Source organism: Amblyraja radiata, chromosome 1 (genome assembly GCF_010909765.2).
Source record: "Amblyraja radiata isolate CabotCenter1 chromosome 1, sAmbRad1.1.pri, whole genome shotgun sequence".
Taxonomy (NCBI): domain Eukaryota; kingdom Metazoa; phylum Chordata; class Chondrichthyes; order Rajiformes; family Rajidae; genus Amblyraja; species Amblyraja radiata.
The window spans coordinates 111,010,740-111,034,819 of NC_045956.1; the positions used below are offsets into that span (position 1 = coordinate 111,010,740).

Sequence of the window (24,080 nt, forward strand, 5' to 3'; positions counted from 1 at the left end):
TGATGAGGGAGGAGGTGTTGGGATGGGTTACATTTCCTACGGTTGCAGGGGGAAAGGATCCGAGGACAGAGAGGGGTGTGAATGTGTGAACCAGGGAGTGATGGAGAGAGTACTCCCTGTGGAAAACCGAATGAGGTGAAGGGGAAGCTGAAGATAGAGAGAGGGGAAGATATATCAGGTGGAAGGATTGTGGAAGGACTGCTGGAAATTGATGACAAAATACAGCATTGGTTATAGTAGCTGGAAGGGTGAAAGGTCAGGACCAAGGGAACTCTAACGTCTGTTTGGTCTGGGTCAAGGTGGGGTGAGAGCAGAAGGGTGGCAAATGGCTTCTCAGAGACCTCTCTCAGCTTGATAGCATTAGTAGTCTTTTACACCAAAGCCTCTATTGAACTGATCCCCAAGGACAAGCAATGTTGGAAAAACAGAGGTCCACACCACAGGGATCACTAGGTATTGGCCACAAGTTCTGTAATATTGCCCCTCATCAGCATAATTTACACTTTGGAGTTGCAACTTTTTTTAAATTGCTTCTGACAATGCTATGTTCACAGCTGGAAATGAAGGGGTGCTTTTAAACGGCAGGGTTCCAGCTATCAGACACCATATTTTGATTGCAGGCCACAATATGCCTTTGCTGTACTATTCTATGTTCTATGTTCAATACAAAGTACTGCACTGACTGGAGCCCTGCAAATGTGGTGTCCCCAAGTGTAAACATCGTTGCTTGGAGACTAAACATCTGTTGTCACCGACTCATTCAAAGTAGAAAGGTTGTGCAATATGATGTTGCTACATGCAAGCATTTAGGCCTTGAATCACTGAAAAAAATAGCTCTAGTTACTGTGAGATAATCATTATAAGCAATAAGGGTGGCATGGTGGGGCAGAGGCAGAGATGCTGCCTTGTAGCATCAGAGACCCGGGTTCGATTCCGACTACGGTGTGTCTTTACGGTGTTTATATGTTCTTCCTGTGACCATGCGGGTGCTCTGGTCTCCTACAACACTACAAAGATGTACAGGTTTGCAGGTTAGGTACACAAAAATGCTGGAGAAACTCAGCGGGTACAGCAGCATCTATGGAGCAAAGGAAATAGGCAACGTTTCGGGCCGAAACCCTTCTTCAGACTCTTCTGTTTTGGCCCAAAACGTTGCCTATTTCCTTCGCTCCATAGATGCTGCTGCACCCGCTGAGTTTCTCCAGCATTTTTGTGTACCTTCGATTTTCCAGCATCTGCAGTTCCTTCTTAAACACAAAGGTTTGTAGGTTAATTGCCTTCAGTAAAAATTGTAAATGGTCCCTGGTGTATAGGGGATCACTGGTCGGCGTGGAGTCGGTGGGCTAAAGGACATGTTTCTGTGTTGTATCTCTAAATTAAAAAACTGAGCACTGTAAATACTTCCAGTGAAATCCTAAACCCATTCCTTTGTAAGTGCATTCAAGTTGTTGAGAAATAGCAATCGGTGAAGACCTACCCCACCTCCCCTGAAATATTTACTTTCCATCAGCGATTCAACCCATTTTAGTTATTTGCTCAATTTAGCAAAATATTAATTAAACCAATATTTTGGAGTAGCATTTCCAATATGATGTCGTTTAAATGTGTATGCTGTAAAATAGTTTTGAAACAACTTTTAATCCATTATGTTATTTTGTTATCGTGAAAAGTATTGCAATTTTCAAAAGCGAAAATGATACGTCATGACACATTAACTTTCACTTTGATGTGATTATTGACAATGTAATTAGCACAATGATTGAGTGATGGTGCATTTATAAGGATTATTTTAGGACACAATTTTCCCCGTATTATAACATACTTTTTTGTCAATTTTTGTAAAAATGGCAATTTTTTTAACATAATTTACTGCTTCCTAATAAAGTAGAGAATGTGCTGGTTGAAATATTTTGCTGCATGTGTTTGCATTTTAACATTTTCCTGTGTGATTTCAGCCTAAGATTCTTTAACAATACTTTCAGAGTTCTTTTTGTTTGCAACTTTTTAGAATGCCACTGCAAGGGGATACCCGTGTTAGCAGATTTACTGATATATATGAAATGCAGTGCATTAGATATTTTGTACATACATTTTAATTGCATTAGATATGAGACATGGGCTTAGAAAAGCTATTGCATGTTGCATGTTTTGTCCAGATACCATGGCATTTTATCAAAGCCCCGATTAAATGCTGTGGGTCCCAGTAAAAAAGTCTAGATATTTACATTAGAGATGCACATTGATGCCACACCGCATGTGAGCAACCTCTTTCCTCTTCATCTCTTCCCGTCCCCATTTCCTTGGGGTGGGATGTTGCGATATCACGATCATGTGGCTTGCACAAAAGTGGTGTGGGCCCCATCTGCAGTGTCAACCATCTGCGATGTCAATTACACTGGCTGGGAATCATTTTCAGCCCGAGGGAAGTTGTCTTTGTTAATAGAACAAATTCTCGACAACAAATCTGCAATCCATTTTACACAATGCCTGATTTTCTTTATCAGCTGGAATGTGTGCATATGGGCTGCTGATTCACTATCACCTATTTTAATCCTACTACCAGAGACCTATTACAACTTGCTTACTCAAGGCGGCTAAACCTTTCTAAGGACGCATGTTTACTTCATACACATTGACAGGAGGTGCATGGTAAGAAGAACTGTTGTGTGTCTTGGAATTATTAGAATATCTGACATCTTGTCTGAAATAGCTGAACATTTTTGAAGAGCTCGAATCAGGCATGGAGACAAATGCATTCAATTTGTGTACATGTTCGTTTTGACAAAAATAAACTCCAATGTGCATGAACAGAAAATGCTGGACTGATTTCATAATTGCACTTTGACCATGATTTGCATATGCCTAGTCTGCATGTCCCAGTGTTTAACCTTTGGCTTAAAAGCAATCAGTTTATGTAAAAGTGAATGTGAATCTTGCAATTAACAGAGAAGAAAAAGCAGGGCAAATTCCAGCCATTCAGGAAGCTGTTCGGTAAAAAAAGGAAGGTGCCGTCAACATTTGCCGCAGAAGTAAATCTGAAATCCAGTCACTCATCTGGGGATGTTCGAAATGGCATTGTGTCAGCTAATGAGGAGTCAGAAGATGAATTAAGGTAAAGCCTCCTTGAATAAATGTTTCTCCTCATAATTTTAAAGATACAAGGCATTAAAGTCTTGTGGTAGAATGAAGTCACGTTTAATGTTTCATCAGCAGCATTTTTGTTCATTAACACTAACTGTTGAATTGATAAATTAGGATGCAATGAAGTGGCCATTTAAGGGAAACAGTGAACAGCAACCACTGCCAAAATGCTGTTAAATTATGAGGAATTGGATTACATTCTATGTGATTATCTCTTATAGACTTTCTCAATAAATAATCTGATATTTTTCTACGAAACTGTAATCCAATCTACAAATGAGCATTGGTAGTACAGGTGCACAACCTTTTATCCGAAGATCCAAATAACGAAAACCTCCGAATAGCGGACATTTTTTCGGTCCTTGAAGAAAGGTCCTTGAAAACGTTCACCGAGGGCGGCCCGCAGAGGGGACAGCGGAACCTCCGGTCGGTCCTCGAAGAAAGGGGAACTAAATCCCCATTCATAAAAGAGAAGGTGAGGGTATATTGCGCGGGAGGGTTAATAATTGACAATATGCTGCTGCCTGCCCGCTGAGTTAAAAAGTTCCCACGGTAGACTCACGATACACAGTGTATCGTGAGTCTTGCGTGGGAACGTTTTTACTCAGCGGGCAGGCAGCAGCAGATTGTCGCTCCCTTCAGTTTCACCCCACCTACACCCCTCTGCTTCCCAGCCATGTGTGTGACCCCTTCCCTCCCCTCTCCAGCTCCCCGCTCATTGCACCGGCGCGTGGGCTTTGCACTGTCTTCACGTCGGCGATACCAGCAGGTCAGTGCCAGTCACCGGAGACGTCAGGACCAACGGGACACCGACCCCCGAGCTGCGCCCCCTCATCGGGACACCGACCCCCAGGCCCACTGCAAGCACGGAGATCCCAGAGACCCACAGCCAACAGCAGCCCAGCCCAGCCCCGCTCCAACTACAAAGGAACCTGGGTTGCGGATGACGGGGCGCAGCTCGGGGCGTCGTAGGGGCCCATCGGGGAGCGGGTTCCTGTTGGTCCTGACGTCTCCGGCCACCTGCCATCCTCCGGGAACTGTACCGCCCTTGCAGGAGAGTGGGGTTGTTTGCAGTTGCAGAGGGAGGGGGCAAGGGCGGTACAGTTCCCAGTCTCAGCTCCAGTCCAGGGGGGTGGCCGGAGACGTCAGGACCAACGGGACACCGACCCCCAGGCCCACTGCAAGCACGGAGATCCCAGAGACCCACAGCCAGCAGCAACTCCAGCCCAGCCACGCTCCAACTCCAGAGGAACACGTAGGGGCAGAATGAGGGTGGCGGATGAGGGGGCGCAGCTCGGGCTGTGGGCAAACTGCCACTTGTCGCCGTAGCGGCCCATCGGGGAGCGGATTCCTCTGGAGTTGGAGGGGGAGGGGGGTATTGTGCTGTTTGATCGCCCCCTGCTATCCCAGGAACAGGGAGACACAGCGGCTTTTTAGACTGGTGGGCAATCACTTCCAAAGTTCTGCCCACACAGTCAGTACACCTCTCCTACACTGCATTTCATAATACAAACATTTATTCTGCAAGAAAAAACTACATTGATGACTCAAACTCTCGACCGAGTAACTGCCAGGATCGAGGCGCAAACTCGCGACCTAGCTCGGGGATCAAGAATCCCCGAGCTAGGCCGCCTAAGGGCATGTAGCCCCGCTAGGGTGACATGAGTGCGAGAGGTGATTCAATGCTGCGGGCACATTTACAAATTCAGGAATTCATTCAACACACTGCATTTCATACAGACATTTATTCTGCAAGAAAAAACGACATTGAAGACTCAAATTCGTGACCGATTAATTGCCGGGATCAAGGCACAAACTCGCGACCTTGCGGATATGAGCTGAGCACTCTACCACTGAGCCAGCCATTCAAATCTACGCTAAAAAATTTCCATTCCGAAGGCCGACAAATTCTGAATTACGAAAAGTGTCTGGTCCCAAGGCTTTCGGATAAAAGGTTGTGCACCTGTACTAGTTTATAGTTATCAAGTGTAACAAGATACAGCGAAAAACCTTGCTTTTTGCGCTATCCAGGCAAATTATACCACACGTGAGTACAACAGGAAGTGCAAAAAGAGAAAGGGAATGGAGTACAGAATATAGTGTTAGAGCTACAGAGAAAGAGGAGATAAAAGATGTGCAAGGGCTGCAGTGAGATAGATTGGGAATTTATCCATAGCATGTGAAAGGGTCTGATCACAGCAGAGAAGAAGCTGTTCTTGAGTCTGGTGGTACATCTTTTCAAGGTTTTGTATCTTCATCAGATCCATTTCATAAGACCTAATTCTTCTGCCCAATAAGAGAGGGAGAAACGAGAATGTCTGGGGTGTGAGTGGTCCTTGTTTAGGTTACAGAGTGATAGAGCTATGCAGCACAGAAAAAGGCCCTTCGGTCCACTTTGTCCATGCCGACCAAGTCAAGTCAAGTCATGTTTATTCATCACATACACATATGAGATGTGCAGTGAAGTCCACAAAGTCCGCGAGCATTGCCACTTTTCATTTCACTGCACATCTCGTATGTGTATGTGACGAATAAACTTGACTTGACTTGACTTATGAAACGAAAGGTGGGCTGCTGATTCACAATGCTTGCGGATTGTGCAAAAAAACAAACAAACAAACTACAAATAGAATAGAATCACATATTCACATATTACATATTTGTGGGAGTGAAGAAAAAGGAAAAAACTGCAATTTTAAAAAGACACCACACAACAGTAAATTGGTTCAGTAAGTTAGTCCCTCGTGAGATAGGAGTTTACAGTCCTAATGGCCTCTGGGAAGAAACTCCTTCTCATCCTCTCCGTTCTCACAGCATGGCAACGGAGGCGTTTGTCTGACCGTAACAGCTGGAACAATCTGTTGCTGGGGTGTAAGGGGTCTCCCATGATCTTGTTGGCTCTGGAGTTGCATCTCCTGATGTATAGTTCCTGCAGGGGGGCGAGTGTAGTTCCCATAGTGCGTTCGGCCGAACGCACTACTCTCTGCAGAGCCTTCTTGTCCTGGGCAGTGCAGTTCCCAAACCAAATCGTGATATTTCCAGACAAGATGCTTTCCACAGCAGCTGAGTAGAAGCAGTGGAGGATCCTCAGAGACACTCTGAATTTCCTCAATTGCCAGAGGTGGTAAAGGCGCAGCCTTGCCTTACTCATGAGTGCTGCGGCGTGTGATGTCCATGTCATATCCTCAGAGATGTTGACTCCCAGGTATTTAAAACAGCTCACCCTATCCACAGTATCCCCATTTATCTTCAATGGTGTGTACGTCCTCGGATGATGTGCCCTCCTAAAGTCCACAATCAGCTCCTTAGTTTTTTTGATATTCTAGAGGAGGCTGTTGTCCTGACACCAGAGTGCCAGATCAGGCATATTGGGCAAGTCTCATTTGCCTGCATTTGTCCAATAACACTGGAAGCTCATTTCAGATACAAACTACCCTCTGAGTGAAAAGGTTGCCCTTGTGGTCCCTCTGAAATGTCTCCCCTCTCAATTTAAGTCTGTGCCCTCTAGTTTTTGAATCCACTACACTGGGAAACTCACTGTTAGTGTTTACCCTATCCAAGCCCCTCATGGTCTTGTACACCTCAATGAGAGGTGTACTCAATAAGGTCACCCCTCAGCCTCCTATACCCAAAAGAAAAAAATTCCACCTATCCATCCACTCCCTATAACTTGCCGGTAAGCCCATAACTTCCTGGTAAATCTCCTTTGCAGCCTTTTATTGAATTTTTGTGCACATTATCTAGGCATTCCATTTACAAGCCTGCTGCAAAATTGTCATTGTTCCATTGTCGGTACATATGACAATTAAACACGCCTGAGTCCCACCCATGACCCCATGCTGACTATCCCTAATCAATCCGTGCCTATCCAAATGCGAATAGATGCTTCATTGGAAGATTAGCCTCCATTCAACTTACCATTGATGTCAGGCTACACAAAAATGCTGGAGAAACTCAGCGGGTGCAGCAGCATCTATGGAGCGAAGGAAATAGGTGCCGTTTCGGGCCGAAACCCTTCTTCAGACTGATGGGGGGTGGGGGGGAGAAGGAAGGAAAAAGGGAGGAGGAGAAGCCCGAGGGCGGTGGGATGGGAGGAGACAGCTCGAGGGTTAAGGAAGGGGAGGAGACAGCAAGGGCTTGCAAAATTGGGAGAATTCAATGTTCATGCCATGCGGACGCAAGCAACCCAGGCGGAATATGAGGTGCTGTTCTTCCAATTTCCGGTGTTGCTCACTCTGGCAATGGAGGAGACCCAGGACAGAGAGGTCGGATTGGGAATGGGAGGGGGAGTTGAAGTGCTGAGCCACCGGGAGTTCAGGTAGGTTATTGCGGACTGAGCGGAGGTGTTCGGCGAAACGATCGCCCAACCTCCGCTTAGTCTCCCCGATGTAAATCAGCTGACATCTAGAGCAGCGGATGCAGTAGATGAGGTTGGAGGAGATACAGGTGAACCTTTGTCGCACCTGGAACGACTGCTTGGGTCCTTGAATGGAGTCGATGGGGGAGGTGAAGGGACAGGTGTTGCATTTCTTGAGGTTGCAACGGAAAGTGCCCGGGGAGGGGGTGGTACGGGAGGGAAGGGAAGAATTGACAAGGGAGTTGCGGAGGGAGTGGTCTTTGCGGAAGGCAGACATAGGGGGAGATGGGAAGATGTGGCGAGTGGTGGGGTCACGTTGGAGGTGGCAAAAATGGCGGAGGAGAGAGAGCAATGTTGCGGGGTATGGATGAGACCCTGGTGCGAGCCTCATCTATGGTGGCGGAGGGGAATCCCCGTTCCCTGAAGAACAAGGACATTTGCGATGCCCTGGTGTGGAACGTCTCATCCTGGGAACAGATGCGGCGTAGGCGGAGGAATTGGGAGTAGGGGATGGAGTCTTTACAGGGGGCAGGGTGGGAAGACGTGTAGTCCAGATAGCCATGTGAGTCAGTTGGTTTGTAGTGTATGTAGGTCAGAAGTCTGTCCCCTGCGATGGAGATGGTGAGGTCAAGGAATGGTAGGGAAGTGTCGGAAATGGTCCAGGTGTATTGGAGTGCCGGATGGGAGTTGGTGGTGAAGTGGATGAAGTCAGTCAGTTGTGTGTGGGCGCAGGAGGTGGCCCCAAAGCAGTCGTCAATGTAACGGAGGTAGAGGTCGGGGATGGGGCCCTGGTACGTATTGAACAAGGATTGTTCAACGTACCCGACAAAGAGGCAGGCGTAGCTGGGGCCCATGCATGTGCCCATAGCTACGCCTTGTGTTTGGAGGAAATGGGAGGAGTCAAACGTAAAGTTGTTGAGAGTGAGGACCAACTCCGCTAGGCGGAGGAGAGTGTCAGTGGCTGGGTATAGGTTGCTCCTCTGGTCGAGGAAGAACCGGAGGGCTTTGAGGCCATCCTGGTGGGGGATGGAGGTGTAGAGTGACTGGACATCCATGGTGAAGATGAGGGGGTGAGGGCCTAGAGAGTGGAATGCGCGGAGGCGGCGGAGAGTGTCTGAGGTGTCTAGAACATAGGTGGGAAGGGATTTGACCAAGGGGGATAGTATGGAGTCAAGGTATGTGGAGATGAGTTCGGTGGGGCACGAACAAGCAGAGACAATGGGTCTGCCGGGAGAGCCGGGTTTGTGGATTTTGGGGAGAAGGTAAAAACGGGCCGTGCGGGGCTGGGGAACGATGAGGTTGGAAGCTTGGTCGGGCAGGGCGTGGGAATTGATGAAGTCGGTGATGGTGCTAGATATGGTGGCCTGGTGCTCGTCAGTGGGGTCATGGTCCAAGGGTAAGTAGGAGGAGGTGTCCGAGAGTTGGCGCGTGGCCTCAGCTTTGTAGAGATCGACGCGCCAGACTACCACGGCACCTCCCTTGTCGGCTGGTTTGATAACCCAATCTGGGTTTTTGCAGAGTGATTCAATGGCAGTGCGTTCAGGGGGGGAGAGATTGGACCCAAGCAGTCGTTCCAGGTGCGACAAAGGTTCACCTGTATCTCATCCAACCTCATCTACTGCATCCGCTGCTCTAGATGTCAGCTGATTTACATCGGGGAGACTAAGCGGAGGTTGGGCGATCGTTTCGCCGAACACCTCCGCTCAGTCCGCAATAACCTACCTGAACTCCCGGTGGCTCAGCACTTCAACTCCCCCTCCCATTCCCAATCCGACCTCTCTGTCCTGGGTCTCCTCCATTGCTAGAGTGAGCAACACCGGAAATTGGAGGAACAGCACCTCATATTCCGCCTGGGTTGCTTGCGTCCGCATGGCATGAACATTGAATTCTCCCAATTCTCCCTTGCTGTCTCCTCCCCTTCCTTAACCCTCGAGCTGTCTCCTCCCATCCCCCTGCCCTCGGGCTCCTCCTCCTCCCTTTTTCCTTCCTTCTCCCCCCCACCCCCCATCAGTCTGAAGAAGTGTTTCGGCCCGAAACGTCGCCTATTTCCTTCGCTCCATAGATGCTGCTGCACCCGCTGAGTTTCTCCAGCATTTTTGTGTACCTTCGATCTTCCAGCATCTGCAGTTCCTTCTTGAACACATTGATGTCACGCTCATTTGTCTGTAAGGCCCTGGTCCTCAATGCCCTTCTTAAATAACAGTACAACATTAGCCACCCTCCAAGCTTCTGGAACTGCACTTATGGCTGAAGATGATGCAAATATCTCTGCAAGGGTCTCTGCAGTTTCTTGCTGAGCTTCCCAGGGAATTGTATCCACCTTAATGTGATTTAAAATAGCCTCTTTTTTGGTAATTTGTATAGGATCTAACACATCATAACTCCTATACCTCAATTTCTTAGCTTCTGCAAGAAAATAGGCCCTTCAGCACAACTTGCCCGTGCTGAGCAAATGCCTCACCTGCTACGTTTGACCCATATCCTTCTCAACTTTTCCCATCTTGGCCGTCCTATCTACCTGTGACATCACTTTCATGGAACAATGAACCTGTACTCCGAGATCCCTCTGCTCTTCAACACTCTCCAGAACCCTGCCATTCACTATGAAGGTCCTGGCATGGATTGACTTCCCAAAGTGCAACACCATACACTTATCTGCATTGAACTCCATTAACCTTTGCTCAGCCTACTTGCCCAACCAATCAAGAGGCTGCTGTAATTTTTGATAACCATCTTCACTATTTACGATACCACCCACTTTAGTGTCATCTGCATACCCGTGGATTTTCTGGTGTCATAAAGTTGTATAGCACTGAATCAAGACATGCATTTTCCAAAACTCCATTTATTTTCTGATATTTGAAGTAAGTGCCAAAACTAAGGTGAATGCAGTGAGGAGTCCTAATTCACACTCCATCAGCATTTTTCCCAGCCTTATTTTTGTGTAAGGATTATGAAGATAATGTATAAGCAGATCAATTAAGATAATGTATAAGCAGATTATGAAGATAATGTATAAGCACATACCCCCCCCCCCCCCTCGTTCATTTTGCAATTCCAGTCGTCTAATGAAAATTGAAATGAACTGAAGAAAAGGAAAGTATAATGGATCACATTGTATTCCCACCCCTGAGACTTAATTTTGAAAATATGACTGTCCTTTGGTCTGAGGAATGCTGCTGTATTGAATGGATCGTTCATCATTATTTTGCTCAACTTTTCATAATACACAGCACCCAGTGGACGGGAAGTGTATTTCCATAAATGTCAGACATGATGAGACTGAAAATAATAATGTTTTAGAATATACATAGTTTGAATTTCAAGACCAAGCAGAGTGCTGAAAATTCACAGCTGTAATATTTCAGAATCATATTTTCCCACATCCATCAATAACAACAGATTTGAAACGTTTAGCTCCACATTGGCGTAATTGTATCAATCGACACATTAAAGCAGACTCCTCCCTCCACCTCATCTCCCTTACCTTACCTGGTTAGTAGAACACCAAACCCCTGTTAGACTCTCGGAAACAATGTGGTCACAGATGTGCTGGCATTCTACCTGTCATTGTCTTTGCTTGGATGCATGTGCAGCAAGACCAATTCCTATGCTATGACCTCGATGGTCGTCAAGTACCTGATCTGAACAGGACAGGAAGTCTAAAGAAAACAGGTGAATGAGACCTAGGCACCTAGGCGTAAAGGGCCTGTCCCACTTAGGCGACTCTTTAGGCGACTGCCAGGGACTAGTTTTAATGAAATTCACCTACGACACCTACGTCAACCTACGACAACACATACGACAACCCACGACAACCTACCAACCTATGATAGCAAAAATTGTCACCACTGTCGCCGAAAAAAGTGGGACAGGCCCTTTAAAGTTGTATTACCTTAAAATGCTTATAAATAATGATATGCTCCACTAAAAAGATCTGTGGATGAATACTTCCACAAAATATCTATGTTATAGCACACTATGTTAAAACATAATTGCATAAATACTTACGAGTGTTCAAAGAAAGTGAAATATGGCATCTCATGTTAAAAATGTAAATAATGGAGTTGGATTTGGCTAGTAATTATTGCACCTGCTTTGAAATCTAATTGCATAAATGCTTACAAGAATTCAAAGGAAGTGATTTATGGAATCTCGTTAGAAATTGAATTAATGGAGTTGAATTTGGCTAGTAATTATTGCACCTTTTGAAACATTAAACAAGGTAAGGATGCATTTTGTGGATTGTAACCTAATTTATGAAATGTTGACAGGGCCGCTAGCATCAGCACAGGAACCAGGGCGTTGTCCCACGACAGTATATTTATCCCAGGGGGTTCAGCATCCAACAGAACAACGGAACAAGTGACATCACCGGAAAACATCCCGGGAAAAATTCGAACCCTTCAGGTGATATGCTGTAATGACAAGGTGATGCCTATGCAGTATTGACTGCTAAATTCAGATCTGTATCAAATCTTGAACTTGTTTTACTCTTTGTGAGTGCAATGGTGTCTCATACCAAACCCAGTTTAGAATGGATGCATTCTCATAAATAAACTGCCTTGCTTTGGTTGAGTGGAACAGTGCGATAAATGGGCTATTTGCTGCCAGACTAGAGATTCTCGTATCTAATCCAACACATGCTGCTTGCTTATGCAAATCCTGCACATGGGGACGTATTCTCTCCTGTTATTAATTTGTCACTGCTTGCAAGGTTACATCCTCCCAGATATGAAGTTAGGTGGAGCATAGAGTTAGTAACCATCTGAGATCCAGCGCAGAGTGATGGGGTGTAATGAGACAAGTGTACAAATCTTTATGTAGGCTCAGCATAATTAGTCAGTGTAATACCATATTACAGGAAGAGCACATTTTCATTTTGCTTGGTTTTACTGATTTTGAATCAGAAATGTGATGAAGAAAAGCATGTTTGGTCCACTATATGACATAGGCAATGGATAATGCTCAAGACTCCAATATTTTCAGTGTGTTACTGGAAAACCTGCATTTTAAGCAGTTTAACTACTGCATATTATTTTGGTGACTATTGCTTATTTAAATTATTACCTTTCAAACAGTCTCTCAATTCAACTGTGATATTAGCAGGGGTTCAACTTACTGCTGGGGCTCTCCATAATAGTCGCTGCACAATTGATTTAAATGAAAAGGAAATGTGAAGATAGTGTCCTTAAAGGATACCAGTCTCCAGCCAATTGATGTACTGCGGCATTAAATAATAAACTGTTCTCAGTGCCTCACATTGAGAGATAAAAGCAGCAAAATGATTTCATATCCCATAAAGATTCAATTAACGTATCTTACTTTAAGATCCTATTTTTTATTCTGGCCTTTTGGATGCATGTTTCTGTGATGTTCTGGTTGAGTGTGTGTCACTGGCCCTTGGATGACTTGGGTTTCTGGTGGACTGTAGGTCACACAAACACTTTATATTATGGGGTAACTCAGTGGGTCAGGCAGCATCTCTGGAGAAAAGGAATAGGTGATGTTTTGGATTGAGACCCTTCTTCAGACTCTGACTCTCAGTCTGAAGGGTCTCAACCCGAAACATCACCTATTACTTTTCTCCAGAGATGCTGCCAGGCCCGCTGAGTTACCCCAGCTTTTTGTGTCTATCTTCGGTTTAGACCAGCATTTGCAGTTCCTTCCTACACTTTATATTGTGGACATGTTTCAGATTGTGCAAACCTCATGAATACCATCCAGACACAAGGATGCTCACTGATCGACAGCTACAGTTTCATGTTCTTGTACCACAAGTGTTGTGCCTAAATAAACTATACATTTGAGTATAATGTTGTTAGTTACTGCTGAAAACATTTTTAATATTGTACATTCATAGGTCTCCTGATCTTTAAATATAATAAGTGTAATCATAGGGTATAACAGTAATTAACATGTGGGATGGAAACTGGATATTAGGAAACTGGAAATCTTTAGTCAGTGGGTGGTGAATCTGTGGAATTCTTTGCCACAGAAGGCTGTGAAGGCCAAGTCAATGGGTATTGTTAAAGCAGAGATTCAGTAGATAGATACTTGATTAGTATGGGTGTCAAGGGTTATAGGGAAAAGGCAGGAGAATGGGGTTAGGAGGGATAGATCAGCCATGATTGAATGGCAGAGTAGATGTGATGGGCTGAATGGTCCAAATCTCCTCCTGTCACTTATGACCTTATATCCAGTCTTCCACATACACCCTGATAGGTGTTTCCCTTTACCTTTACTTTGCACGCTGAAGGCTATGATCTCAAGAGACCAAATGGACTCTCCTGTCGACGATTTCTATTCTACCGTATTTCCCAGAGCACAACACTGTGTCACATCAGATCCCATTGTGCAGTTTGATGTAAAGTTACAAAAGCAAACTCCTTATCAATATCCCTTACACCCTCAAGAATTACAATAATCATGTGCTTTGTTTCTTCCCTGGGCTGATGATTGCTTTTGGGTTTACTTTGCTTTCCGGAAAACTGTATGGAAGTATTTCAGTAGCTGTTTGCAGTAGATGGCCATTTTCATGCAGAGAGAATGCTTGTAAATAATCAAATCTGCTCTGTGCGTTGGAATGAACTGCAGATGCTGGTTTATATCGAAGGTAGACACAAATTGGAGTGACTCAGCGGGTTAGGCAGCATCTCTGGAGAAAAGGAATAGGGGATGTTTTGTTCGGACCCCTTCTTCTTTGGTCTGAAAGGTTCGGACCCGAAATGTCATCTATTCCTTTACTCCAGAGGTGCTGGCTGAAACGCTGAGTTACTTCAGCATTTTATGTCTATCTTTGGGCTGCTAATTATGGGTCTGTCTCAGTGAGAGTTAACACCACATGCAGGGGAGAGATGCACAGGTGTACAGAAAGCAGTGGAGAACTGCATGATGTAGAGGTGCAGTTGATTTGAAATGTGACAAATATTAACAGTTATAAATTGCTGTAAATTAATTTTAAGGCGATTATTAAACAGTGTGAACCATCATCAGCGTTTTCACTGAAATACATTGCTCAGATGACAGCACGAAACATGCCCTTTGGCCCAACTCGTCCAGGCCGACTAGGATGCCCCATCTTAGCTAGTGCCATTTACCTATGTTTGCCCATTAACCCTTTAAACCTTTCCATTCCATGTACCTGTCCAAATGTCTTTTTAGTGTTGTTATTATACCTGGCTCAACTAGTTCCTCTAGGCACTCGTTCCATATACCCACCGCCCTCTGTGTAAAAATGTTCTTCCTCGGGTTTCTATTATTTTTTTTCCTTCTCTGGGGAAAAGGCTCGGTGCATTTACCTTATCTATTTCCCTCATGCTTTTATACACCTCCACACCCCTATAAAATCACCCCTCGACTTCCTGCATTCCCAAGAATAGAGTCCCAAACTGCCCAACCTCTTCCTATAGCTCAGGACAATGATACAATGATACAATTTATTTGTTGTCATTTGAACCTCATTGAGGTTCAAACAAAATTTGGTTTCTGCGGTCATACAAACAAGTAGAAGAACAAAGACACAACACAATTTACACAAACATCTATCACAGCGAATCTCCTCCTCGCTGTGAGGGAAGGCAAAGTCTTATCTCTCCCCTGCACTCCCCATTCTCCTCCGATGTCTGAGTCAAAGCCCCCGGCGGGCGATGGTAACTGTCCCGCGGCCATTAAAGCCGCGCCGGGCGATGCCACGCCGCGCTCCGGGTCTTGATGTTGGAGCCCCCCGGCGGGCGCTAGCAAGTCCCACAGCCATTTAAAGCCGCGCCGGGCGATGTAAGGCCCCGCTCCAGGTCATCCTCAACCTCGCAACTCGGGCGGGAGAAGTCGCCGTTGCGGAAGCCCCGAAAAGTGGTGTCCCACCAGACCTGCGGCTGGAGCCTCCGAATCTCCGGGGTTGGGCTGCGCAGCTCTCTACGCTCCGAACTCGGCCAGCTCCGCGATGGTGGGTAAGTCCGCAGGCTCCGCGACTGGAGCCCCAGGTCGTTCCGGTTGGAGGCCACTCCACGGTGTTAGGCACCAACGACAACGGAGACCCGACAGAGAAAAGGTCGGGTCCCCCGTACAGGGAAAAGATTTCAAAGTTTCCTCCCCCCTCCCCCCCGCCCCCCACACACATACCCAGTTAAAAAAAAACACTATAAACTACACTTAAATGAGACAACAACAAAAAAAGAGAGACGGACTGCAGAGGCCGCTGCGACGTGAGTCGCGCTGCCCACCTCGATATCCTGGCAACATCCTCATAAATCTTCTCTGCATCTTTTCCAGCAACTTTCCTATCACTGAGTGACGAAAACTGGACACAATACTCCAAGTGCGACTTCACCAGTGTCTTGTAACATAACATTAGGTATGTTGCAAAACGTACCTGAAGGTCGCTGAAAATCTGTCCCAGCCCGTGTGCGCGATTTTGGCGCCATTTAGAGGGGGGCGGGTTTAAAACGCGATTTTCCCCAGGCTGTTCAAATCGAGGTTTTTCAGCCTAGTTAATTATTAACGAAAAATCGCTGGAAAATTCCCTCGCTTGAGCTATTATTAGTTTTAAGGGCTTTATTTAATTGTTATAGTAGGTTAAAAATTAACCTCTAAACCCGCGACCGCCGACAACAGGCCAGATCTCATACAGGGGAAAACGGAAGGTAGGCTGTTTATTGTTACGTTAAAAAGGGCTTCTTAAGATCCTTTTATACAAAGTTTAATGTTGCGAGTAGCTAATTTGGGGCCCATTATATCCCGCAGTATTTTTCTGGGCATTTGAGGGCACAAATCTACCGCAATGTGAACGTTCTAAACCAGCGCGTTCACAGGATCCCACTGGAAAGCTGATTTAAATGGACTTTAATTTACAGCAATTGAACACTAAATTCCTTCCATTTGGCCTATAAATTAATGTAAATGAGATTTAAAAATCATGTTTTATTGTGAATTATTTGTGAATATTATTTGGACACTTAGGCTATTTAAAAATGTTAATAATTTATTAAGAAATGGATAGATGTTTAGATCTAGTAATTGAAGTTTGGAATTAGCTACAATTGGGTAACTAACTAATTATATGCTTTAATTTCAGGTCATCCAAGTAAGATTATTTTATATTTGTTTCAGAATGCTTCAATGATAACTGAAAATGTCATTCATTTCTCTTAATTTTTAAGAAAGTTATGGGCTTTTGATTGTCCACGATCACAGCTTTTTTCTTATGTCCATTGAAAATCAATAGGGAACAAGATGCTAATTTTCGAGTATGAAAATGGCCATAACCTTTTTAATACTTGAGATATGAAAGTGAATTAGGTGTCAAATTAAACTTATTTTAATGCTTTATCTGATGGGATAAATTGCAGACTTGATTTTTTAAATCTCAAAATTTTGTAACATTGCTAATAACATCCCAACTTCTATACTTTTCACTGACATAAAGATCAGCATGCCAAAAGTCTTCTTCACCACCTATTTAACTGTTAAGCCACTTTCAGGGAACTATGTACTTGTGATCTGAGATCCCTCTGCTCTACAACATTCCCTAGGGCACGACTGTTCACTGTGAAGTCCTACTCTGATTTCACATCCCAAAATACACTCACATTTGTCCGAGTTAAGTAAGTAAGTAAGTAAGTAAGTTATTGGCCAAGTATTATGTGAATTACAGTGAAGATCACGTCTCTAGCTGGGACTGTTCTTTCCCTGTAACAGTGACATACACTGGCTCTCTGTTGTGGGTGATGAAAGACTGAGGTGTTTAAGAATAAGGAGTAAGCCATTTAGACCGGAGATGAGGAAACACTTTTTCTCACAGAGAGTGGTGAGTCTGTGGAATTCTCTGCCTCAGAGGGCGGTGGAGGCAGGTTCTCTGGATACTTTCATGAGAGAGCTAGATAGGGCTCTTAAAAATAGCGGAGTCAGGGGATATGGGGAGAAGGCAGGAATGGGGTACTGATTGGGGATGATCAGCCATGATCACATTGAATGACGGTGCTGGCTCAAAGGGCCGAATGGCCTACTCCTGCACCTATTGTCTATTGTCTATAACTAAATAAAAATGATAAAATCTTTCACAAGGTAATAGGTTGGTTAGATTAAATGTACTTTGGTGGATCTAAAATGGTGAACATTCAGTGTAAAGTTTGGGTATGGAAAAAAGCAAAATAATACGCGCATATTTTTGAGATGCTGTTTGTAATTATAAGTTGAGAGCAAACAATTTACACAATGTGAAAAAAAGCTTATTCTACATATTGTTCTATATTTTAGAATCATTTAGAAAGGAATATTAAATTTGGTCGACCACCGCAGACTCTTACCGTGCAAAAAATGGAAAGTACCCGATCCAATTCAGAAGTTGATGGGTTTTCCAGAAGTCCATTAGAAGAATGCACCCAAGAGGAAATCCAATTACCTGCTTCAAGACTCACGGTAAATGTTCGATTTTCTCTGGATTTTATCAGTGTATTTTATAGTTGATATAAATTCTGAACCAGATTTTTAAAGACAAGACTGCCCATTTACCATCATATCTCCTTTCCATCCAAGATATTATTTTGGTTGTCACACAGATTCATTTTTGCAACAACATGGTTCTGATAATGTCTGACAGACACTGGATTCAATTTTTGTTTTAAATTAATGGATTCCCAGAAAATAGCTCAACTTGTAACTCTTTGTCCTTCGTGGAGGCCTCTGGGTTACCAATCCCGTAATTTAACTATTGTATTAATGTCTGTAAAAGTGTAAGCAAAGAATACTGGCAGTTTTGAAAAGATTCTGAAGATTAGATCCTTCAAGTTTGAAAGGACACTTTTTGAATGAGAAATTATTTATGATCTCTCTATTTATGTTACAAAATTTTGGGTGGGCGGCGCGACTCACGTCGCAGTGGCCTCTGCAGTCCGTCTGTCTTTTTTTATTTTTTGTCTCGTTTAAATGTAGTTATAGTGGGGTTTTTTTAAAACTGAGTATGTGTGTGGGGGGCGGGGGGTGGGGGGTGGTGGGTAAACGTTTAACTCTTTTCCCTGCACGGAGAACCCGACCTTTTCTCTGTCGGGTCTCCGTTGTCGTTGGGGCCTAGCACCGTGGGCGGCCTCCTACCGGAACGACCTGGGGCTCCAGTCGCGGAGCCTGCGGACTTACCCACCATCGCGGAGCTGGCCGAGTTCGGAGCGTGGAGAGCGGTGGTGGCGCGCTGCTGCGGCCCGAACCCGGAGATTCGGAGGCTCCAGCTGCCGGCCCGGTGGATGGTGACACCGGGAGCCCGCCGGTCCCTGCTGGGAGACCGCTTTTCGGGGCTTCCGCAACGGCGACTTCTCCCGCCCGAGTTGCGGGGTTGAAAAGTACCTGGAGCAGGGCCTTACATCGCCCCGCGCGGCTTTAACGGCCGTGGGACTTGCTAGCGCCCGCCGGTGGCTCCAACACCAAGACCCGGAGCGCGGCCTTACATCGCCCGGAGCGGCTTTAATGGCCGCGGAACACTTACCATCGCCCGCCGGGGACTTTGACTCTGACATTGGGAGGAGTGCAGGGGAGAGATAAGACTTTGCCTTCCATCACAGTGAGGAGGAGATTCACTGTGATGAATTTTTAAATAAATTGTGTTGTGTCTTGGTTCTTTTTCTTGTGTGTATGACTGCAGAAACCAAATTTTGTTTCAACCTCAAGAGGTTCAAATGATAACAAATAAATTGTATTGTATTGTATAATAAAATGAATGTAGAAACAAGGAACTGCAGATGTTGGTTAATGCACAAAATGATATATAGTGTAGGAAGGAACTGCAGATGCTGGTTTAAAGCGAAGATTGACACAAAATGTTGGAGTAACTTAGCGGGACGTGCAGCGTCTCTGGAAAGAAGGAATGGGTGATGTTTCAATAGACAATAGACAATAGACCATAGATGCAGGAGTAGACCATTTGGTTCTGCATTCACTGTGATCATGGCTGATCATCCACATTCAGTACCATTCAGTACCCTGTTCCTGCCTTCTCACCATATCCCCTGACTCAGCTATCTTTAAGAGCTCTATCTAACTCTTTCTTGAAAGTATCCAGAGAATTGGCCTCCACTGCCTTCTGAGGCGGAGAATTCCACAGATTCAGAACTCTCTGGGTAAAAAAATGTTTCCTCATTTCCGTTCTAAATGGCCTACCCCTTATTCTTAAACTGTGGCCTCTGGCTCTGGACTCCCCCAACATCGGGAAAGTGTTTCCTGCCTCTTGCGTGTCCAATCCCTTAATAATCTTATATGTTTTAATAAGATCCCCTCTTATCCTAAATTCCAGAGTATACAAGCCCAGCCACTGCATCCTATCAACATATGACAGTCCCGCCATCCCGGGAATTAACCTGGTGAACCCTCAATAGCAAGAATGTCCTTCCTCAAATTTGGTGATCAATTTGGTGATCAAAACTGCACACAATACTCCAGGTGTGGTTTCACTAGGGCCCTGTACAACTGCAGAAGGACCTCTTTGCTCCTATACTCAACTCCTCTTGTTATGAAGGCCAACATGCCATTCGCTTTCTTCACTGCCTGCTGTACCTGCATGCTTACTTTCAGTGACTGATGAACAAGGACCCCCAGATTTCTTTGTACTTCCACTTTTCCCAACTTGACACCATTCTGATAAAAACCTGCCTTCTTGTTTTTGCCACCAAAGTGGATAACCTCACACTTATCCACATTAAACTGCATCTGCCATGCATCTGCCCACTCACCCAACCTGTCCAAGCCACCCTGCATCCTCATAGCATCCTCCTCACAGTTCACACTGCCACCCAGCTTTGTGTCATCTGTAAATTTGCTGATGTTACTTTGAATCCCTTAAACTCAGCGGGACGGGCAGTATCTCTGGCGAGAACGAATGGGTGACGTTTTGGGTCGAGACCCTTCTTCAGACAGGTTAGGGATAAGGGTCACGACTTTTCTTCAATTATCCCTAACCAATCTGAAGAAGGTTCTCGATCCAAAACGTCACCCATTCCTTCTCTTCAGAGATACTGCGTGTCCCACTGCGTTACTCCAGCTTGTTGTGTCTATCGAAGGTTACAAAGTGCTGGACTAACTCAGCTGGTCAGGCAACATCTCAGGAGAACTTCGATAGGTGACGTTCTGGGTTGAGACATTGCCTCAGGTTGATTGTGTGTCTTAAAGTCTTAAAAAAGTAATTATCTGCAAATCCTATGCTAATTATCCTGGGGGAATCAATTACATCATATCTGATATGCATTGCTAAAATGAATTCTGATTCCTTTTATTTAGACTTTAGACCTTCCATTAGACTTTAGAGATACGGTGTAGAAATCGGCCCTACAGCCCATCAAGTCTGCGTCGACCAGCAATCATCCCACACACCAGCACCACCCTACAAACTAGGGGCAATTTATAATTTATACAAGCCAATTAACCGACAAACCTGTACATCTTTGGAGTGTGGGAGGAAACCGGAGAACCCAGAGAAAACCCATGAGGTAACAGGGAGAACGTACAAACTCCATACAGACAGCACCCGTAATCAGGATCGAACCCAGTTCTTTGGCGCTGTAAGGCAGCAACTCTACCATTGTTCTGCCCCAATTTCCTTCTTTCATTGTTTGTTATCTACATAGATTATTGTAGCGATGTTACAATACCTACCTTCAGCGGCGCTGCAGTTCTGCCACTGGCCGTGTACGTGACTTTGGCACCTTTGAGGGGGGGAGGGGTTAAAATGCTGTTTTGTGCTGCCTATCGGAGGACTTCCCCGGGCTGCTAGCTGCTGCAGTAAAACCGATCCGCTTCCCGTTTGCGCTATATATTTTTTTAAATCGCTGGACAATTTAATATTTGGATTAAAATAAAAAGCGACTTTGAATGCCTACAATGTGACGGATCGCAAGAACGGGAAGAAACAAAGTGTAAGTCGTTTATTTTACATATAATCTTGCTTCTTGGGATGGCTTTAATCTAATTTTGCGTTGCGAAAATGTGATTTGGGCCCCATACGAACCGGCAGTGTTTTTCCAGCCGATATGGGGTTCAAATTCACTGCAAATGCAACGTTCCAATCGATCGCGTTTCAGAAGGTGATTAAAATGCCCATTTTTTTGGATATACGCCGTCTAAATTGTCTATATTTTGTGTTATTCTCTCTCTCCATGATCATTATTTTAAAACTAAATATTCACAACAGTTTGAGTCACATGTATTGTGCAAAAAACAATAATCTGATTATATTTTGGGTGGATGTTTCTAGATTAATTTATGGGAATTAAATATTAAATTCCTTCCATCTGGGATATAAAATCATGACAGTGAGATTTAAAAATCATGTTATATTGTGAATTCTTGTGTGAATGGGATTAGTTTGTTATTTGGATACTTAGGCTATTTAAAAAAAAATCCTTTTCTTAAGAAATGGAATCTACAGGACATTGTTAATGGGAAAGTAGTGGGCAGAAAGGCAAGTCATGTGTGGGTTGAAGAGCAAAAACTTGTAGTTTACAATGCCAACATTGAAAAGTTGAGGAAAAACAAGGTGTACAGAGTTGCTTATTGGTTACAATCTGAGGAGTATGATGATGCTACTGATTATGATATGCCAATGTACCAGCTAGCAACTGATCTCCATAAAGACTTGGTCTATTGCTAGAAATTGTAATTTATTTACCTATCTGTTACGGACTTACAGCATATTATACAATAATATTAAAGTTCTGATCTAGATAATATCACATTTTTGAATTTTCAAGGCAGTCTGGGTATTTATTACTATTTCCGTCACAACGGTCAATTTTGTAATTAGCTACAATTAGGTAATTAACTAATTATATGCTTTAATTTCAGGTCATCCAAGTAAGATGTTTTATATTTGTTTCAGAATGCTTCAATCTATAATAACTGAACATTTCATTCAGTTCTCTTAAATTTTAAGAAAGTTATGGGCTTTTGACTGTCCTCGATCACAGCTTTTGTGTTCAGTCAATGGAAAAGCATTAGGGAACAAGATGCTAATTTCCGAGTATGAAAACGGCCATAACCTTTTTAATACTGAAGATATGAAAGTGAATTAGGTGTCAAATTAAACTTCTTTTTATGCTTTATCTGATGAGATAAATTGCAGACTTGATTTTTTAAATCTCAAAATTTTGTAACATTGCTAATTATTGTTTAGAAGTGTAACTTAATTGTTGCTACCATTTTAGAGATGAAATTGAAAGTTCTTTCAAATGTTTTTTGTTACGCAGCTTATTATTAAAAATTCTCATTGAATTTAAGTAGCATTCGCCTTGCTTTTCACTTTTATCTTTCATATCTTCACTTTTATAAATATTATCAGAGTTAATCCATCCTTCCATTTCATTCTCTCTCTTTTCCAGTCTCATGACCTGCCCAACAAGCAAAGCTCGAGTTTAGGTGAAGCAGGTGGTGAAGCTGAAGAACAGGTAACAAATTTCAATGTGACTAAGAAATGGTTAACTTGTCCATTAATATATCCAGAGCTGGGAAATAAATGTTAAAATGGACTGGTAATACAAAAACTGACATAATTCTGGAGAGAAGGAATGGGTGACGTTTCGGGTCAAGACCCTTCTTCAGACCCGAAACTTCACCCATCCCTTCACTCCAGAGATGCTGCCTGTCCCACTGAGTTACTCCAGCATTTTGTGTCTATCTTCAATTTAAACCAGCATCTGCAGTTCTTTCCTACACATAGTTCTGTTCTGTCTGTAAATTTTGCTCTTTAACATTCTCACCAACATAACATAAATTATCTTCCAAGGGCACCAGTAGTTAAATTGAAGCAATAAGTGTTGAAAATGCTAACTTTTATGCTAAGTAAATCTCTGTAACTGTAGAAATCATTATTAGTATTCTTAGTGCAGTTTATGAATCTAATTCTGAAGGAAGGAACTGCAGATGCTGGTTTGCACCCAAGATAGACACTAAATGCTGGAGTAACTCAGCAGGAGAGGCAGCATCTCTGGAGAGAAGGAATGGGTGATGTTTCAGGTCAAGACACTTCTTCACACCTTCTTCGGTCTGAAGAAGGGTCTCGACCCGAAATGTCACCCATTCCTTCTCTCCAGAGATACTGCCTGTCCGGCTGAGTTACTCCAGCGTTTTGTGTCTATCTTTATGAATCTTATTGTTTAAAACCAGATGTACCCGTTATGAACACAGCTACTATTTGGTAGATTCCACAGGCTCGACTTTCAAGGCCCACCAGCTCTCTGCCTTCATCAAGTTCTGGGGGAACGATTGAATCGATCAATCTTGATGCAGTCCCACAGTCAATGAACCGCCTCGACAATACTGCAGCCCGGCATAAACTTTCTGTCAAGCCACGGAATCAAAGGGTGTCGAAGAAACATGGGAAACTGGCACTGGTAATTGTGTTGCTATGTATCTGTGAAAATATGGTACATTTTTCTATTGAAAGTCAGTATAGTTTTCAGTCATCTTAAAAATGATACGATATCATTGGAAAATCATCATTTTTATTATGATCCTTTTCTTATCATACAATTAAAGTTTGGACTAACTTGACTACACCATTGTTTTATTACAAAAAGTGGCATGATGCCAGAGTGAAAGAATATATACA

General features: G+C 43.9%; 1 protein-coding gene across 2 annotated transcripts in view; it reads left to right on the plus strand.

The window, feature by feature from the left end:
- Positions 1 to 24,080, plus strand: part of cracd (capping protein inhibiting regulator of actin dynamics) — a 93,386-nt gene that overhangs the window by 53,214 nt on the left and 16,092 nt on the right. For both annotated transcript variants that reach the window (XM_033029085.1, XM_033029089.1), the window contains exons 2-6: positions 2,947 to 3,112; positions 11,773 to 11,908; positions 17,753 to 17,914; positions 22,852 to 22,917; positions 23,671 to 23,862. In XM_033029085.1, coding sequence (XP_032884976.1) covers positions 2,947 to 3,112; positions 11,773 to 11,908; positions 17,753 to 17,914; positions 22,852 to 22,917; positions 23,671 to 23,862 — 722 coding nt within the window. The remainder of the gene's footprint in view (positions 1 to 2,946; positions 3,113 to 11,772; positions 11,909 to 17,752; positions 17,915 to 22,851; positions 22,918 to 23,670; positions 23,863 to 24,080) is intronic.